General features: G+C 48.2%; 1 protein-coding gene across 2 annotated transcripts in view; it reads right to left on the bottom strand.

The window, feature by feature from the left end:
* LOC119957156 (proto-oncogene vav-like) overlaps nucleotides 1–20,317 on the bottom strand; it is a 111,054-nt gene that overhangs the window by 12,965 nt on the left and 77,772 nt on the right. For both annotated transcript variants that reach the window (XM_038784927.1, XM_038784926.1), the window contains exons 14-19: nucleotides 18,303–18,435; nucleotides 15,651–15,760; nucleotides 14,260–14,361; nucleotides 4,519–4,610; nucleotides 3,552–3,577; nucleotides 2,222–2,264 (exon numbers count right to left, since the gene is read on the bottom strand). In XM_038784927.1, coding sequence (XP_038640855.1) covers nucleotides 2,222–2,264; nucleotides 3,552–3,577; nucleotides 4,519–4,610; nucleotides 14,260–14,361; nucleotides 15,651–15,760; nucleotides 18,303–18,435 — 506 coding nt within the window. The remainder of the gene's footprint in view (nucleotides 1–2,221; nucleotides 2,265–3,551; nucleotides 3,578–4,518; nucleotides 4,611–14,259; nucleotides 14,362–15,650; nucleotides 15,761–18,302; nucleotides 18,436–20,317) is intronic.

Below are 20,317 nucleotides of genomic sequence, written 5' to 3'. Positions count from 1 at the left end.
GACAGGATTTGTAGAATTTGCCTCGTTCATTCTGTGCTTTCGCCCACTGGCCATCAATGTCCCCAATGATCAAAAGGAGCAATAGCTACACTCTAAATCTCCATTAGCAACAAACTTCATTGAGGTCAAATTGTGGAGGGCTGACTTATTCTCATGTACCTGTTGTGTCTTGAATGCATTCAGTTGCAACATTATTTATGAATGATTTGGCTCTCTGCTTAGCAAATGTGTTGCTTATCGTCCCTGTCCAGCACTTCACAAATTGCAAATTTCCTCCCCTTCACTTCAGCTGAGGGGGTGGCATAGTGTTATTATCGCTGAAATAGTAATCCAGAGACCAAGGCTAATGCTCTGGGGGTCCCGAGTTCGAATCCCACAATGGCAAATGGTGAAATTTGAATTCAATTAAAAATCTAGAATGGAAAGTCTAATGACAACCATTGTCGATTGTTGTAAAAACCCATCTGGTTCACTAATGTCCTTCAGGGAAGGAAATCTGATGGTCTGGCCTACATGTGACTCCAGACCCACACAGCGATGTGGTCGACCCTTTACTGCCCCCACACTGAAATGGCCGAGCAAGCCACTCGGTTCAAGGGCAATTAGGGATTGGCAACAAATGCTGGGCCCAGACAGCGACGCCCACACCCCATGAACAAATAAAAAAGAAGCTGAATCCGAGGTGCATTGCGATCACGATTCACCGCACTATGTCTCATTTTCATTTCTTCTATTCCTCTGTCGCTAAAGAATTTGGCTTATCCGAGGGAAGAAGGTTTGACCGGAGTATATCTGGGGATATGACACAGAGCTAGCATGACGGCCTTCTCTAAAGGTGCACCTACGTTGCTCCAACAGGATTGCAAGGGCAGATTGTAACTGAGCCAAGGCCTCGGTGTGGATTGTGGCCATTTTAGTGACTTACTCCACCAAGAATTCTCAGCGAGTTGCGAGGGGTTTCACCTGGACCATCAGGGTGCGAGTCAAACTCTAACTTCCTCGCCCCCACACAAATACAACCCAGCTAGTTTTATATGGTTAAAAACAAAACACCTTCAAAAGCTAAGGCCAGGCAAACCGAAGGCCGAACAGGATGAATTTTAAGCGTCCCACCCTATAGTTTGTTTGAAGAGTGCGACAAACGGTCCAAAACATTGGATTGCCAACAGCTCAAGGCTGTTTCATAAAGAGTGAAGGATCTGTCCTGTGCCATGGTCATGCCCAATTTTACCAAGCCTTCATTGGCAAAGAGGCCCCTCCTTTCCGAGTCCCATTCCCCCAAGTAAATTGGAAAACAAACCCACCCTTACGACCCAATTGGTTGATTCCTGACCGTCAGTCATCTAACCTGTCCCCACCGTCAATATTTTTCTGACTAATAAACAGAAGTGCTCGAGATTTCTTTGGTTTTTTTTTAAATTTAGAGTCCCCAATTCATTTTTTCCAATTAAGGGGCAATTTAGCATGGCCAATCCACCTACGCTGCACATCTTTGGGCTGTGGGGGCGAAACCCATGCAAGCACGGGGAGAATGTGCAAACTCCACACGGACAGTGACCCAGAGCTGGGATCAAACCTGGGACCTCGGTGCCGTGAGGCAGCAGTGCTAACCCACTGCGCCACCGTGCTGCCCGAGATTTCTTTGTTACAAAGTGACGCTAAGGTTTTGCGCATGGATTCTCCAGTAGAAGGGCCCTGGAGAACAGGCCTTGAATTAACAGAGACTCCTCGACAACCCTAATGTTTCCTTGCAGCTTGATGTCCACAACCAGACACCAAACACATCAAACGGGAGCCATGTTAAGTTATAACACCGCTTCCTCCGCATCCTATTTCATTCATTACACAGCAGCAGTCCTCGGCTAACGTTCTGCCCGCTCTGTCTATTACTGCAGCACAGTAGCTCGACACGTGAAGCACCTGAGCCACTGCGGCAATTTGACAGAACCATTGAATCCCTTCGAAAATACAGCTGCGAGCACGCATTCCAAGTTTCCTTTGCGGGATTTAGAATACTCTAGTATTTAATATCAGCTGAGTGCTTAAACTGAGCTTGTTTATCACCATAGCTTAGCCAGGTTTCTTCAAATCTATCAATAGCTTAGACTTATTTTTATTGCTGCTGATCCACCAACCTCCAGATTTCATCTAATTTACACAAAAATGCTTTATTTTAATCACATAATTCTTTGAGTTGGTTTAAATGGAACAAGTTGCTTACCTGTTTTGATTGTGCGGCTTGTTGGAATTCTGTTACATTTACTCTGTGGAGGAGAATATTTTAATTTTGATTTATCAACAAGTGATGGATTTAAAATTGTTTACAGCCAGAGAAACTTCTTTCAACAGCACCACACAGTTTATTCCAGCTTCCTCCTTCCAACCACCATTCATCTAACCCTTTATCATATCCTGGTGTCCTCCATAATTCCTCAGTGCCCTTCCCCAAATAACCCCATTCCCCAGCCCCCTCCCCATTTCCCAGCCCCCTCCCCATTCCCCATCCCATTCCCCAGCCCCCTCCCCATTCCCCAGCCCCCTCCTCATTTCCCAGCCCCCTCCCCATTCCCGCAGCCCCTCCTCACTCCTCAGCCCCCTCCCCATTCCCCCAGCCCCCTCCCCATTCCCCCAGCCCCCTCCCCATTCCCCAGCCCCCTCCCCATTCCCCATCCCATTCCTCAGCCCCCTCCCCATTCCCCAGCCCCCTCCCCATTCCTCAGCCCCCTCCCCATTCCCCAGCCCCCTCCCCATTCCCCCAGCCCCTTCCCCATTCCCCAGCCCCCTCCTCATTCCCCAGCCCCCTCCCCCATTCCCCAGCCATCTCCCCATTCCCCAGCCCCCTCCCCATTCCCACAGCCCCCTCCCCATTCCCCCAGCCCCCTCCCAATTCCCCAGCACCCTCCCATTCCCCAGCCCCCTACCCCATTCCCCAGCCCCCTCCCCATTCCCCAGGCCCCTCCCCATTCCCCAGCCCACTACCCCATTCTCCAGCCCCCTCCCCATTCCCCAGCCCTCTCCCCATTCCCCAGCCCCTACCCCATTCCCCCAGCCCCCTCCCCCATTCCCCAGCCCCCTACCCCATTCCCCAGCCCCTCCCCATTCCCACAGCCCCCTCCCCATTCCCCCAGCCCCCTCCCCATTCCCCAGCACCCTCCCATTCCCCAGCCCCCTCCCTCATTCCCCAGCCCCCTCCCTCATTCCCCAGCCCCCTCCCCCCTTCCCCAGCCCCCATTCCCCAGCCCCCTCCCCCATTCCCCAGCCCCCTCCCCCATTCCCCAGCCCCCTCCCCCATTCCCCAGCCCCCTCCCCCCATTCCCCAGCCCCCTCCCCCTTCCCCAGCGCCCTCCCCCATTCTCCAGCCCCCTCCCCCATTCCCCAGCCACCTCCCCCATTCCCCAGCCCCCTCCCCATTCCGCAGTGCCGTCTCCCAGTTGCTGGTGCTCTCCTGTAAGATGACGAGATAATCTATTGAATTCCACCAGGTTCTTTTATTGTTTATCATATCAGCCTTAATGGAAACAGCAAAGAGTAAGTTAAAAATTCACACGTACCTTGGTCAATGTTGATGATCCACTGTCTGTAAATAAATAACATGAATAAGATTTAAAACTGGGGGGGGGGGGAAGGCCACCAGATTTCAGCCAGCGAACGCCCCTCACACTAAAGCACCTTTCTCCTTATGATAGGTTGGAGCATGAATATTGGGCAAGATTCCAGGGAGAACTCCCCCCTTATCTTCAAACGAGTGGCTCAGGATCGCTCACATCCAGCTCAGAGGGCAGACAGGGCCTCAGCCTAATGTCTGACCCAAAGATCGGCGCCTCTGGCCGTGCAGCACCCCCTGCAGTACTGGCAGTGGCGAATCAGTGGGAGTGGGGGTGCTGTGGGTTCCTGAATCCACAAGCGTCGAACTCCGAGGTGAGTTTTATTCACCGAGCCACACTCGGTGGTGGTCGTGGGCTGATGCCACACTGCTAATCTGATGATCACATCGGTCTGCCTGCTAACTCTCCATCAACATCTTATTGTGCAACGGGACGCCTGAAAAGTTGAAAGAGTGGCCAAGTCGGCTGGGCCTTTGATCCTTATAGCAATGAGCATACCTGAAGGGGAGTGAATCAGAGTGAGCAACACAGGGTGGTGTTTCCAAGGGCTGGCCTGGAATCTCCAGGAATTGAAGATCGACCTCCAAGAACTTGCTGAGTCCTACCTTGGAGCCAAATCATCGGCACATTGAAAACAATTGGGGGGTTTTTCTGCCATTTTCTTTGAACGTGTCTCTTCACCAGATACAAAAATATTGAACATGGGGGAAGGAAAGGCTGATTGGCTGACAGTCAACCCCCAATTGGGTAACGAGTCTTATAGATTTCTGATTGGCCGAGGAAGGCAGCCTGTCACGAGGATAGATGGGTTGACCGGCTAACGGCTGGGGCGCGGGGGTCATGCCCTGCAGTGAAACCTCCCGTACAACGTTTTCGCACAGTTGGCTGCCCGAATGCAGGAATTGAGTTTTACCTTGTCTGCCGCATGGAGTCACTCTTCCCAAACATTCCTTGTGAGCCGCAGACTTGCACTTGCTACAGCGATAGCCCTGGAAGAAGGTGCCCCTGTTGAGCCGGAGGAAAGAAAGATGTGAAGTGATTTGGGGCTGGTGTCACGTCAACCTTGTATGGAACCATGAAACCATCGTAAAGTTACGGTGTGGAAAGAGGCCATTCGGCCCATCGTCTCTCAGCCGGCCAAAAGGGAGAAGAAAGAAACCAGCCCGCTCCATATCCTTGCCAGCTCCAGCACTTCCGACGCAGGTCCAGGTACCTTTTCAATGAGCGTTTCAGCCTCCACCACCAACGCCAATACCCGAAACCCACCACCCTCTGGGTGAAAACATTTTTCCTCATGGCCCCTCTGATACTTCTGCCAATCAAATTAAATCTGTGCCCGCTGGTCATTGTCCCCTCAATGAGGGAAAACAAGGCCCCTCATAATATTGTACACCTCAATTAGGTCACCCCCTTGGCCTCCTCTGTTCTCAGGAAGACAACCCCGGCCTATCCAATCTCTCCTCATAGCTGCAATTTTCCAGCCATGGCAACATTCTTGTAAACCTCCTCTGCTCTCTCTCTCTCCGGAGCAATTGTCTCCTTCCTGTAATGTGGTGACCAGAACTGTACACAATATTCCAGCTGTGGCCTAACCAGTGTTTTATACAGTTCCAGCGTTACATCCCTGCGTTTGTATCCCATACTCCGGCCAATAAAGGAAAGGATTCCATATGCTTTCTGGACCAACTTGTCCACTTGTCCTGTCAAGGGCCTGTTGTAACGCACACTACGGTCTTCACTTCCTCAATCCCTCTCAATATCTTCCCATTCATGGAGTATTCTTTCTTTCTTTGTCCTCCTCCAATATATTACCTCACACTTTTCCGGATTGAATTCCTTTAGCCACTTCTCCGTCCACTCAACCAAATCATTGACTCAATTCTGGACAGTTATCCTCTTTATTATCGACAACATGGCCAATTTTTGTGTCATCTGATAATTTCCCAATCATGTCTCTCACATTTAAATCCAAATCATTAATATATGCGACAAACAGCAAGGGTCACTTGAGCCCCTGTGGACCACCACTGGAAACCACTTCCCATTCGCGAAAACATCCATCAACCAGTACCTTTTGTCTCTAGTCACTGAACCAATTTTGAATCCAACACATGACCTTTCCCTGTATCCAATGGAGTCTAATTTTTCTGACCAGTCTGCCACATGGGACCTTGTCAAATGCCTTACTGAAATCCATGTTGACAACATCCACTCATCAAACCTCCTTCTTACTTCCTCAAAAATGTTTATTAAGTTAGTGCGAGATGATCTTCCCGAACAAACCCATGTTGACAATCCCTGCTCAATCTGTGCCTTTCTAACTGACAGTTTAACCTGCCTCTCGGAATAGTTTCTAATAATTTACCCAGCACCAACGTTGGGCTGACCGGCCTACACTTTTCTGGCCTATCCCTTGCACCCTATTCAAAATAATGGTTCAACATTCACAAACCTCCAGTCCTCTGGGACCTCACTGTATCTGGTGAGGATTGGAAAATGATCCTCAGAGCATCTATTTCCTCCCTGGCTTCCTTCAACAGTCTGGGATACAATCCATCTGGCCCTGGAGATTGGCCACCTTCGAGGATCCCAGTCCCTCCAGTACTTCCTCTGACATTATGCTTATTGAGTCTAATATTTCGCACTCGTCCTCTTTAACTAGAATGTCTAAATCATCCCTCTCCTTAGTGAAGATAGAGACAGAGTTCTAATTGAGAACACTGCCCACATCTCGGAATCAACCCACATTACCACGTTGCTAACCCCACCTGACCTCCACATCTTTGGACACACTAAGGGGTAATTTAGTGCAAACCTTACCTTTTCCATAGTCATTCTCTTGCTCTGCATGTGGCAGTGCCACCCTTTTGCTTTGTGGGGATGTATCTGCACTGTGCCTGGAGAATTTCACCTTTGAATGCCTCCCGCCGATATGGCACAGCTTTTCCTTCTAACAGCTGTATCCAGTCCGCTCGTGTCAGCTCATCTCTCCCCCTTTCAAAAATATTGTCTTCCCACAATTTAGAACTTTTGCTCCTGTTCTATTTTTGTCCTTTTCCATAATGATGCTAAATCTAACGATATTATGATCACTATTGCCAAAATGGTCCTCCACTGCTACCACTTGCCCAGTTTCATTTCCCGAGTCTAAATCTAGGATTCCCCCAATGCCGTTGAGGCTTGTTACGCGTTGGCTAAAAATAGTTTTCTTGAATGCAGTTCAAGAATTTTGCACCCTCTGTGTCCTTCGCCCTAGTCATATCCCAACTGATATTAGGGTAGTTGCAGACCCCAATGATTGCTGCCCTATTGTGCACTCAGAAATCTCTACGTATTTGCTCTTAATAATAATAATCTTTATTCATGTCATAAGTAGGCTTACATTAACACTGCAATGAAGTTACTGTGAAGAGCCCCTAGTCACCACACCGATAATGCTGCCCTCTCCACTTCATCTTATCCCCCTCCCCAACCCGCCTGCAACACCCAGGGATGTTCAGCTGATACTTTTGTCCCTCCTCAAGCCAGATTTCCATTATAGCCATGACATCAGGCCGCCATGTGTCTATCTGCACCTTCAACTCATTGGCTTTATTCGCTACACTCCTTGCATTGACATCTACACACGGCCAAATTCCCGTGCTGTCTACTTTTTAACCGGTGCTCCTTCCTTCTTTCAGAGTCACTCTCTCTTTTTTCATCTCCCATTCCCTGTTCTGAATTTGTCCTCAGATTTCCGTCCCCATGCCAATCTGGTTTGAACATCGATTGGACCACATTTGGAGTACCGTAAACATAACAACGTAGAATTCCTACAGTGTAGAAAGAGGCCATTCGACCCATCGAGTCTGCACCGACCCTCTGAAAGAGCACCCCACCTAGGCCCACTCCCCTGCCCTGTCCCAGTAACCCCACCTAACCTGCACAACCTTGGACACACTAAGGGGTAATTTAGCCAAACTACCTAACCCCTGATGTGGAGCTGCCGGCGTTGGACTGGGGAGAGCACAGTAAGAAGTCTGACAACACCAGGTTAAACTCCAACAGGTTTGTTTCAAACACGAGCTTTCGGAGCACTGCTCCTTCCTGGGGTGAATGGAGAGGTGGGTTCCAGAAACATTTATATAGACAAGGTCAGAGATGCCAGACAATGCTTGGAATGCGAGCATTTGCGGGTAATCAACTCATTACAGATCCAGAGATAGGGGGTAACCCCAGGTTAAAGAGGTGTGAATTGTCGCAAACGCATTACATTCACCCCCCACCATCTGGCCTGGACTTGCAAAATCCTACCAACTGTCCTGGCTTGAGACAATTCACACCTCTTTAACCTGGGGTTACCCCCTATCTCTGGATCAGTAATGAGTTGATTAACCGCAAATGCTCACATTCCAAGCATTGTCTGGCATCTCTGACGTTGTCTATATAAATGTTTCTGGAACATACCTCTCCATTCACCTGAGGAAGGAGCTGCGCTCCGAAAGCTCGTGTTTGAAACAAACCTGTTGGACTTTAACCTGGTGTTGTAAGACTTCTTACTGTGCTCACCTAACCCCTGGAAAGCGCACCCCCCCCCCCCCCCCCCAAGCATATGCAACAAACAAAACAAAGATTAACGGTGAGGTATTACTTGTCAGGATTGGATTGGATTGGATTGGATTGGATTTGTTTATTGTCACGTGTACCGAGGTACAGTGAAAAGTATTTTTCTGCGAGCAGCTCAACAGATCATTCAGTACATGGGAAGAAAAGGGAATTAAACAAAATTCAAGAAAATACATGAGAATACATAATAGGGCAACACAAGGTATGCAATGTAACTACATAAGCATTGGCATCGGATGAAGCAGACAGGGTGTAGTGTTAATGAGGTCAGTCAATAAAAGGGCCACTTAGGAGTCTGGTGACAGTGGGGAAGAAGCTGTTTTTGAGTCTGTTCGTGCGTGTTCTCAGACTTCTGTACCTCCTGCCCGATGGAAGAAGTTGGAAAAGTGAGTAAGCCGGGTGGGAGGGGTCTTTGATTATGCTGCCCGCTTTCCCCAGGCAGCGGGAGGTGTAGATGGAGTCAGTGGATGGGAGGCAGGTTTGTGTGATGGACTGGGCGGTATTCACGACTCTCTGAAGTTCCTTGCGGTCCTGGGCCGAGCAGTTGCCATACCAGGCTGTGACACAGCCCGATAGGATGCTTTCTATAGTGCATCTGTAAAAGTTGGTGAGGGTTAATGTGGACATGCCGAATTTCCTTAGTTCCCTGAGGAAGTATAGTCGCTGTTGTGCTTTCTTGGTGATAGCGTCGGCGTGAATGGACCAGGACAGATTTTTGGTGCTGTGCAGGAATTTGAAACTGCTAACCATCTCCACCTCGGCCCCGTTGATGCTGACACGGGTGTGTACAGCACTTTGCTTCCTGGAGTCGATGACCAGCTCTTTAGTTGGCTGAGATTGGCTGAAGAAAGTGTAATTCTTGACTGTGGAAAGGAGGCTCGAGATCTTTATTGAAAGGGTCTGATAACATAGGCAGAGAGATGTTTCCACTTGCTGGCAGGATCAGAACTCGGGTCCATAAGTATGAGATAGTCACTAATATATCACGTCTGGAATTCAGGAGAAACCTCTTTATCCAGGGAATGGCAGCCATACGCAATACTGCAGTTGAGGCGGAAAGGAATAGAAGGAGATGTTGATGGAGTGAGGTGAAGTTGGGGAGGAGAAGGCTCTGGACCAGGTGGCTGAGACCCCGTTTTCTCCGACACAAATGATTTGTGGCTCTGTAATTACCCAGAGTTACGGCAGGTGGCGGCACTGAGCAAGGTGTCTCACCATTCTCCTGCAGCGCCATCTGCAGGAATCCACCCCAACTCACAGGCTCAGTCTTTCAAACCCACAATTTTCCGCTCTCCCGTAAACGTTTTCACCGTGCACATCGAGCATTTGGGGATTTAACCAGAACCTTCGGACGCAAAAACAGTTCTGTTTCTTTAAAATCAAATGTGCACCTGCCACGATTTTGCAAAGTTCACAAAGCAGCCATTGCTTCCATTTGCATCACATGAAAAGTGCCCACCCCAACGGCACTCCTGTGGGGTAATATGGAGCGAACCGGCCTTGATAGCAGAGCCCTGAGGAGAGGGATGAATTGGGGCAGCAGGCCTCGGTCTATCACCCCCGTCCCTGGGGCTGCATGTGGGGGAAGCGGCAGCCCCCTGAGCTCCAGATCGCTGCCCAGTTTGCTGAGTGGGTGCCGCCTTACCTCAGAATCCTCACAGTGCAGAAGGAGGCCATTTGGGCCATCGAGTCTGCACTGGCCCTCTGTGACAGCACGTGGGGCAGCACTGTTGCTTCACAGCGCCAGGGTCCCAAGTTCGATTCCCGGCTTGGCTCACTGTGCGGAGTCTGCACATTCTCCCCGTGTCTGCGTGAGTTTCCTCCGGGTGCTCCGGTTTCCACCCACAAGCCCTGAAAAATTTACTGTTCGGTGAATTGGCCATTCTGAATTCTCCCTCTGTGTACCCGAACAGGCGCCGGAATGTGGCAACTAGCGGTTTTTCACAGTAACTTCATTGCAGTGTTAATGTAAGCCTACTTGTGACAATAATAAAAATTATTATTATTCCACCTTAATCCTACTCCCTGGAACCTTGCACACAAAAGTTGGTGGAATTACGGATAGTAATGAAGACCGTCAGAGGATACAGCAGGATTTCGAACAAAGAGAACAAAGAACAAAGAAAAATTACAGCACAGGAACAGGCCCTTCGGCCCTCCAAGCCTGCGCCGATCCAGATCCTATATCTAAAACTGTCGCCTATTTTCTAAGGATCTGTATCCCTCTGCTCCCTGCCCGTTCATGTATCTGTCTAGAAACATCTTAAATGACGCTATTGTGCCCGCCTCTACCACCTCCACCGGCAATGCGTTCCAGGCACCCACCACCCTCTGCGTAAAGAACTTTCCACGCATATCTCCCTTAAACTTTCCCCCTCTCACCTTGAAATCGTGACCCCTAGTAATTGAGTCCCCCACTCTGGGAAAAAGCTTCTTGCTATCCACCCTGTCTATACCTCTCATGATTTTGTAGACCTCCGTCTTTCTAATGACCCCCTCAACCTCCGTCTTTCTAATGAAAATAATCCTAATCTATTCAACCTTTCTTCATAGCTAGCACCCTCCATACCAGGCAACATCCTGGTGAACCTCCTCTGCACCCTCTCCAAGGCATCCACATCCTTTTGGTAATGTGGCGACCAGAACTGTACACAATATTCCAAATGTGGCCGAGCCAAAGTCCTATACAACTGTAACATGACCTGCCCCAACTCTTGTACTCAATACCCCGTCCGATGAAGGCAAGCATGCTGTATGCCTTCTTGACCACTCTATCGACCTGCGCAGCCACCTTCAGGGTACAAAGGACCTGAACTCCCAGATCTCTCTGCACATCAATTTTCCCCAGGACTCTTCCATTGACCATATAGTCCGCTCTTGAATTTGATCTTCCAAAATGCATCACCTCCCATTTGCCTGTATTGAACTCCATCTGCCATTTCTCCGCCCAACTCTCCAATCTATCTATATTCTGCTGTATTCTCTGACAGTCCTCTTCACTATCTGCAACTCCACCAATCTTAGTGTCATCTGCAAACTTGCTAATCAGACCACCTATACCTTCCTCCAGATCATTTATGTAGATCACAAACAACAGTGGTCCCAGCACGGATCCCTGTGGAACACCACTGGTCACAGTTCTCCATTTTGAGAAACTCCCTTCCACCACTACTCTCTGTCTCCTGTTGCCCAGCCAGTTCTTTATCCATCTAGCTAGTACACCCTGGACCCCATGAGACTTCACTTTCTCTATCAGCCTACCATGGGGAACCTTATCAAACGCCTTACTGAAGTCCATGTATATGACATCTACAGCCCTTCCCTCATCAATCAACTTTGTTACTTCCTCAAAGAATTCTATTAAGTTGGTAAGACATGACCTTCCCTGCACAAAACCATGTTGCCTATCACTGATAAGCCCATTTTCTTCCAAATGGGAATAGATCCTATCCCTCAGTATCTTCTCCAGCAGATCAGTTGGAGAGATGGCAGATGGAGTTTAATCCAGACAAATGTGAGGTAATGCATTTTGGAAGATCTAATACAGATGGGAAATATGCAGTAGGTAGCAGAGCTCTTAAGCAGAGGGATCTGGGTGAACAAGTACATAGGTCACTGAAAGCGGTAATGCAGGTGGAGAAGGTGGTCAGAGTGTGGGTGGAGCTGAGCTCTGGCTGCAGTGATGTCAGAGTGTGGGTGGGGCTGAGCTCTGGCTGCAGTGATGTCAGAGTGTGGGTGGAGCTGAGCTCTGGCTGCAGTGATGTCAGAGTGTGGGTGGAGCTGAGCTCTGGCTCTGCTTTTTAGTTTCACTTTGAGAAAAGCTTGGGTGCGTCTCTGTCTTTTTGGTTTCGTTTTCAGTGTTGGAGCTGAAGCCAGACAGAGCAGGTATACTGCTGTTCTCTCTGCCATGAAAAGACTATCTCTTGAACAGAATTATAAATGTTTTCAGTACTGAATGTAAACCTGATGTGCTTCTGTTAAAAGGTGTTTCCTTTGCTTCTGGATGTTGTTTGGGAAGTTATTAAGCATTACTTAGTGTTGTATTCTTTGGGGATTGTATTTGAATTAATGGTTGCTAAGGTGTTCACTGTATGTTTTAAAAAGGTTAACTTGACTTCATAGAATAAACATTATTTTGCTTTAAAAAAATACTTTTCCATTTCTGATGTACCACATCTGTAGAGTGGGCCGTGTGCTCCCCATACCACAAGCTGTTAAAGGTTGTGGGTCAGGTGAACTCAATGGTACACTTTGGGGTTCTCTAAACCCTGGCCCATAACAATGGGAATAGAGGGATATGATCCCTGGAAGGATAGGGGTTCTGGCTTAGACAGGCAGCATGGTCGGCGCAGGCTTGGAGGGCCGAAGGGCCTGTTCCTGTGCTGCAATTTTCTTTGTTCTCTGTTCTTTCTCATCAGATAGCAATCGGACTGCAATTTGAACACCTCGATCCAACCCGAATCCGCCACCCGCTCAGGAAGTTTAATCCAGACTCCAACCATGGGCTGGCTGAACAGAACATTCCCTCACAACACTTCTACTCCTTTATCCCATCATTTTGAATCTGTGCCGTCTGGCTCTTGATGCTCTCTCGAATGGGAACAGTTTATTTTACCTGTCCATACTCCTCAGCATCTTGAATACACCTCCATACACTGTCCATACACCTCCATCAAGCCTCTCCTCGGCCTCCTTCTCTCCCAGGAAAACAGACCCTCCCTGGCCAATCTATCCTCATCGTTACAGCTCTTTATCCCTGGGTTGGGGGATAACCTATAGTTGAAGGAGTGCGTCGGCCAGGTATCCACAGCAAACCCCACACTAGTTGCGGAGGGACCGGGGGGGGGGGGGGGGGGGGGGGGGAGATGTGTGGAAATTCGGAAATTCTGCGCCCGTCAGGGAAATGGAGAGGTGGGTTTTTTTTTTAGGATTGGGGAGAGCTAGGGGATGGTCGGCCAGCACGGCCTCAGAACAATGCAGGATTGGCATTGAAGTCTTCAGACACTGGGTTTAGCTCACTGGGCTAAAGAGCTGGCTTTGAAAGCAGACCAAGGCAGGCTAGCAGCACGGTTCAATTCCCGTACCAGCCTTCCCGAACAGGCGCCGGAATGTGACGACTAGGGGCTTTTCACAGTAACTTCATTGAAGCCTACTCGTGACAATAAGCGATTTTCATTTCATTTTTCACCTGTATATCTCTGTATCTCTGCTAAAAAACTTGCTACCTTAGTTCCTCCCATTAGTTACCACCATCTTGCCAAGCTGAAACACAATGGGAGCGATTTAACCGGAAAATAAATCTTTGCCCAGGTTTGGGGCCATTTAGTGGGGTGTTGATTGGTGGCCGGAGTGCTAGGGACCACCTCGCTATCCAACGGCACTCTGCTGGGTTTCTTGCCCCAGAGAGTCTCTTTCCACCCTGGCCGCACATTGAGTCATTTCTCGCTGGGCTCCTCGCAGATCAAGGCGCCATTTTCTCAGGTTGCCCCGATCCTCGCACTCCCCCCACCACCATTTTCAACCCCCCCCGCCCCCATCTTCCCCACCAACCTCGTGGAAGCCCCTGCGAACACCCCCCTCACATATTTAAACCAGCTTAATAAATCATTGAAATATGCTGATTTGGATCACGTCCAGTCAGGGCGAATCCTGATCGTGATGTCCCACCAGACTCCGTTAAATCTGGCGAGGCGCTTTGAGCATCGCACATCTCGCAAGAGGCCTCTCGTGAGAGTCAACGACCTCATCCTGACATCAAGTTGGGGGTAACGAGGCCGTTAAATCATGCCCAATTTCTCTAATTAAATATTCCACAGGGAACCCTGCGAATCCAAACAAATATCAGTCCAAACTTTTACAATGCCTTAATTGCACCTCTGGTTCCCAAAAAAGCCTTTCAAACCAGGATCCTTTAAAAAAAAACATGACTACAGCAGTCACACACACTAACTCGGGCTTTTAACCCTTACTGCACCAACTACCTATAATATCTGAAATTCCGACATTAATCACAACTGCGGTTGATAGACTGTAGCAGCAGGAACTGTACCTCAGCAACATCTGGCAGGCTTTGCAGGTTGCAGATTCCTCAAACGAGTGCATCTGAAAATCGTGGCTGTTCGAGCTACCGTTCTCCGGGAAGATGTTCGACCTAAGAGACAATTCGCAATTAGGAGGGAGACTGAAAAACCGCACCGGAACCCTTCCAACTTTAATCCACACCAACAATAAACTGGGTGTATTGTGAAGCAAAATTCATGGCACGTGAGGTGAAATAAGGGGAGGATGACGGAACGGTTGGGTCAGAGAGGTACAGGTGGGAGAGAGAGGTTTAGGGGAGGGTTCCAGAGCTTAGGCAGCTGAAGACAAGATCATCGATAGGGAAGTGATAAAATATCTGTGTAACCTCTGAAATTCTTTCCGAGTCTGTTCGCCTCTATCTCTCCCCCCTCCTCCCACCACACTCCTCCCTGAAGACAATCGTTAAAACTTTGGCGTAGACCTTGGGACAAGTGGTGGTGAAGTGGTATCATCATAGAATCTCGACAATGCTGAAGGAGACCATTCAGCCCATCTGGTCTGCACTGACCCCCTGAAAGAGCGCTCTACCCAAATGCAAGCCCCACCCTGTCCCCGTAACCCCACCTAACCTTTTGGACACTAAGGGCTGATTTTAGCATGGTTACTCCACCTAACTTACACATCGTCGGACTGTGGGAGGAAACCGGGGCACCCGGAGGAAACCCACGCACACACGGGGTGAACGTGCAGACTCCGCACAGACAGTTGCCCAAGGCCGGAATCGAACCCAGGACCCTGGCATTGTGAGGTAGCAGTGCTAACCTCTGTGCCACAGTGCCATCCTTAGTCACTGGACTAATAACCCAGGGTAATGCTTTGGGGACCTGGGTTCAAATCCCACCACGGCAGATGGTGAAATGTGAATTCAGTAACAATCTGAGTTTTTAAAAACCCATCTGTTTCGCCAATGCCCTCTTAGGGAAAGGAACCGGCCAGTCTTACCTGCTCTGCTCCACGTGTGACTCCAGACCCACAGTAAACATGATTAACTCATTCAGTTCAAGGGCAATTAGGGATGGGCAGCAAATTCTGGCCCAGCAGTGTGTCACAGGGTGTCCCGCAATCCGATCGACAAAAAGAAGATTTGAAGAAACACCCACAGCCTGGGCCTCTGTGTAATATTAAGGCCATTCAGCCCCTCGAACCCCACATCCCTCAATACCCCAAACCAAGAGAACTTTATCAGGCGTGATCTTGAAAGTTCCAATTGTTCCCAAACCCCCCAACAACCCCAGCCTCTTGGGATGGCCTAGCACTAATCTTTTGTTCGCCCACCCTTGCAATACAGCAGATGTTAATTGGTGCTCCGCGTAGGAATGGTTAGCCGGTCTCGCTCACAACTCATAACGTTAAACTTACAAAGCCATTTCAAACTGTTCCAGCCACTTCTTTTTCAGCTCCCTGGTCTTGAAGAAGAACTCGAAGCCGTTTTGCCCATGACCCTCAATTAGGAGGAACATGTGGCTCCACTGGGAAGAAACAGAGAAAAGAGTTGAATGTTGGTAAAGCTTGCAGTTCCAGAGAGCAGTCTCGTGTCAAAGTGCCCCACCGAATTGCTTCAGGGTGTATTAGCTGTGAAGGTGGCCAAAGTGTCTGCCCAGAGAGTAGTGAGATTATTGGCCAGTTGCTCTTTCCGTTTTGGTGGCGTTGGCTGAGGGAGGAATGTTGGCGCGGATGACGGAATAACTCCCTGTCCTTCTTCAACAAGTCCACGACGACAAGCCTGAATTAATACGCACATAAGACACTGAAGCAGGGGTGAGCCGCACCGCCCCCGGGCCTGCTACATCATTCAATAAGATCGTAGCTGATCGACTACTTCAGCTTCACTTTCCTGCACTACCCCCATGCACCTTGACTCCCTAGTGTCTAAAAATCTTATTGTTCTCAATCTTTAATACATTGTAGTAAGAAGTCTTACAACACCAGGTTAAAGTCCAACATGTTTGTTTCAAACACGAGCTTTCGGAGCACTGCTCCTTCCTCAGGTGAATGGAGAGGTATGTTCCAGAAACATTTATATAGACAAGGTCAGAGATGCCAGACAATGCTTAGAATTCGAGCATTTGCAGGTAATCAAATCATCACAGATCCAGAGATAGGGGGTAACCCCAGGTTAAAGAGGTGTAAATTGTCTAAAGCGCATTACATTCACCCCCCACCATCTGGCCTGGACTTGCAAAATCCTACCAACTGTCCTGGCTTGAGACAATTCACATCTCTTTAACCTGGGGTTACCCCTATCTCTGGATCTGTAATGATTTGCTTACCCGCAAATGCTCGCATTCCAAGCATTGTCAAGCATCTCTGACTTTGTCTATTTAAATCAGGGGTGGGCAAACTACGGGCCGCATGCGGCCCGCCAAAGGTATTTCTGCGGCCCACCAAGTCATTTAAAAAAAAATTTAAAAAAAAAAAAAAATTTAAAAAAAAAATTTTTTTTTTTAAGGTTAATGGGGGGGGGGCGCTGTTGGGTTACTTACTGGTATAGGGTGGATACGTTGACTTGAGTAGGGTGATCATTGCTCGGCACAACGTCGAGGGCCGAAGGGCCTGTTCTGTGCTGTACTGTTCTATGTTCTATATGAGGCGCCCAGAATCATAACCGGGTGAAGTAATTATTTTACTTAATATACTATGCGGCCCTTTGTGAATTGTGAATTTCTGAATGTGGCCCTTGCACGGAAAAGTTTGCCCACCCCTGATATAAATGTTTCTGGAACATACCTCTCCATTCACCTGAGGAAGGAGCAGTGCTCCGAAAGCTCGTGTTTGAAACAAACCTGTTGGACTTTAACCTGGTGTTGTAAGACTTCTTACTGTGCTCACCCCAGTCCAACGCCGGCATCTCCACATCATCTTTAATATATCGAATGCCTGAGCGTCTGGGATGGGAAACACTGAAGAAATAACTCCTCATCTCAATTTGAAATGGCTGACCCCAAATTCTAGATGGTCCAGCCAGGGGGAAAACAGGGCAGGTTTGCGTCAGGTCTTCAATTGTGACAATTGTGAGACCCCCAGTGTCGGAATTCGGACCCTACACTGGAAAGCAGGGCACTGCTCGGAATCCAAGGATTTAATTTTAATCTGCATTGATTTACTTTTCCTGTCAAAGATGTCTTTTCAGGCTTGTTTCCTGATTTGCTTCCTTTCCCCTCTTCCATGTGGACGTGACTCCAGTGAGATTGTGGCATTTCCTCCATTCTTTTTCTGACCACAAGTGTACGGACTATTTGACCAGTCACAATACAGCCTCATTCTTTCCCCACTGTACACAGCCAATCCAGCTGATTTAGCACACTGGACTAAATCGCTGGCTTTTAAAAAAACAGACCAAGGCAGGCCAGCAGCACGGTTCAATTCCCATATCAGCCTCCCCGAACAGGCACCGAAATGTGGCGACTAGGGGCTTTTCACAGTAACTTCATTGAAGCCTACTCGTGACAATAAGCGATTTTCATTTCATTTCATTTCAATGAAGAAATCATGAATGATAATTAAACTGTAGAATCCCTACAGTGTAGAAGGAGGCCATTCGGCCCATCAAGTCTGCACCGAACCTCTGAAAGAGCCCCCTACCCAGGCCCACTCCCCCACCCTATCCCCGTAACCCCATCTAACCTACACATCCCTCAAGAGAATCTTTCCATCTCTTATTACCACTCACTTCTTATAATGTGTGTTACTTGTGCAGAATCTAATGGGCATTAACTGAAGATTCACTTGTGCCCCCATAAGTAGGCACAGTTTGAAACTGCGGATGCTGGGTTAGGAGGTATATGCTTGTAATGTGCAAGTCTGTAAATAAATACTTCTAAAAAAGCGTACAATGATTGGGTCCATAGTTCCACCCTTCACCAATTGGCTTTCTGCCGTATCACAAGTACCACCCTGGTTACCCAACACCGCAAGATGGGTGCAATACTGGCGCTGGTCCAGGGTTACACTGGAAGGTCAGTGAACAGGAAAGAGCACGGCTTTCTGAGAATTTACATGCCACACTTGTACCTTTTTGGATTCTCTGCTTCCCGATGTGTCATCCTTTATCTGGTAATACTGCAGGTCGATTACTTCCCTCATTTCATAGCTCTCTCCTTTGCGTTTGCAGATAATAACAGCTTTATCGAATAGGAATACATATCTGTTTACAAAACAATACAGCATCATTAGTGGCTGGACAGCCAAGATTTTAGAAGCAACAACTCTCGGTGCACAATTAGTTTTAACTCGTATTAATTTATTACAATTTAAACATTTTAAAAATAAATTTAGAGTACCCAATTCTTATTTTTTACCAATTAAGGGGCAATTTAACGTGGCCAATCCACCTACCCTGCACATCTTTGGGTTGTGGGGGTGAAACACATGCAGACAAGGGGAGAATGTGCAAATTCCACACACACAGTGACTCTGGGCCGGGATTCGAACCCGGGTCCTCAGCGCCGTGAGGCAGCAGTGCTAACCACTGTGTCACATGCTGCCTTAATTTATTACAATTTGACAATCAATTGATAGCCCTCATAAATAAATGCTTGGTCAGAATCCACAAGTAAATTGGCAGTGCTTCCTTTTAACTCGAAAAATCCTGTAAATCCAGCAAAACTGCTCTCCCATTAGTGCAGTTATATGGCACGGCTTCTCACTCGCTTTCACTCTGCTGTGGAAGTTCAAGAATATTCAAACACAAGATTGCTTTCTGCAACAAAGGCTCTTCTGGCCCGACTACATGGTGGATTTGAACTTCACGCATTCTCTCAGCATAGAGTTATTCCCAGTAGGTCGGCCCCACACAGCCAATACAACTCAGCTCAACCTCTTTCTGTAAGTATCCTTTTCCCCTTTCATCTTCAATTCCATTGTCCTCCGCACCTCTTTGAACTTAGCTTTCCAAAATATAAAAACCTTTCATGTTTTTTCCTATTGCCTCCCCTCTCGCCTCAAATTAAATTTAGTAACCTTCCCTTGATAACTTATGAGACCGTTGAAAGCTGTGAAAGCCTTTTAATTCTCTTGGAAACTTAAAAACCGAAAGGCCAAGTCCCTATCTGACTCCCAATTCAAATTTCTAAATTCTATTTATTACTTATAAATCCATAGCTTCATTACAAATGCACCTCTACCTCTTTTATGTCTCAACTCTCCCAGGCAAGTTGTCTCCATTAACCTTTCCCCAGTTTAACCAAATAATTTACACGCACTCGCTCACACAGACAAACACACACAGTCATCTTTATAAAATAACACAATATTCCCCAGAAATATTTTTCAAAGTAACGCCCATCCTCACAGGCCTTCTCAGAGGGCAGTCAACCTGATTTCTGTGGATCTGGAGTCACATGTCGACCAGACCGGGTAAGGACGGCAGATTTCCTTCCATAAAGGGCATTAGTGAACCAGATGGGCTTTTACAACAATCCTTGATTTCATGATCACCGTTTCTATCGACTAGTTTCTTGATTACAAACGTATTTGATCAACTGAATTTTAATTCTCCAAGTGCTTTGGTGGGAGTTAAGCTCACGTCTCCGGATCATCCATCTGGGCCTCTAGATTTCTAGTCCAGTAACATAACACTGTGCAATCATGTCCCAAGCCCCTTTGGTCACCCTAGGCTCCTCAGCTAGATGGCATCTAAATTTATAGGAGGTCTCCCGTGCTAGTAAAAGAAATGGAAGACATTCTACCAATCCACCTAACCTGCACATCTTTGGACAGTGGGAGGAAACCGGAGCACCCGGAGGAAACCCACGCAGACACAGGGAGAACGTGCAGACGTGGGGAGAACGTGCAGACTCCACACACACAGTCACCCGAGGCCGGAATCGGGCCCTGGTCCCTGGTGCTGTGGGGCAGCAGTGCTGACCACTGTGTCACCGTACTTGCGGGCACTATGGGAATCGAGGGATTATTTCATAGAATTTACAGTGCAGAAGGAGGCCATTCGGCCCATCGAGTCTGCACTGGCTCTTGCAAAGAGCACCCTACCCAAGGTTAACACCTCCACCCTATTCCCATAACCCAGT

The sequence above is a fragment of the Scyliorhinus canicula genome, chromosome 25 (assembly GCF_902713615.1).
Source record: "Scyliorhinus canicula chromosome 25, sScyCan1.1, whole genome shotgun sequence".
Taxonomy (NCBI): Eukaryota; Metazoa; Chordata; class Chondrichthyes; order Carcharhiniformes; family Scyliorhinidae; genus Scyliorhinus; species Scyliorhinus canicula.
The sequence above is the reverse complement of the archived record's forward strand: the minus strand, read 5'-3'. Positions and strand labels throughout refer to the sequence as shown.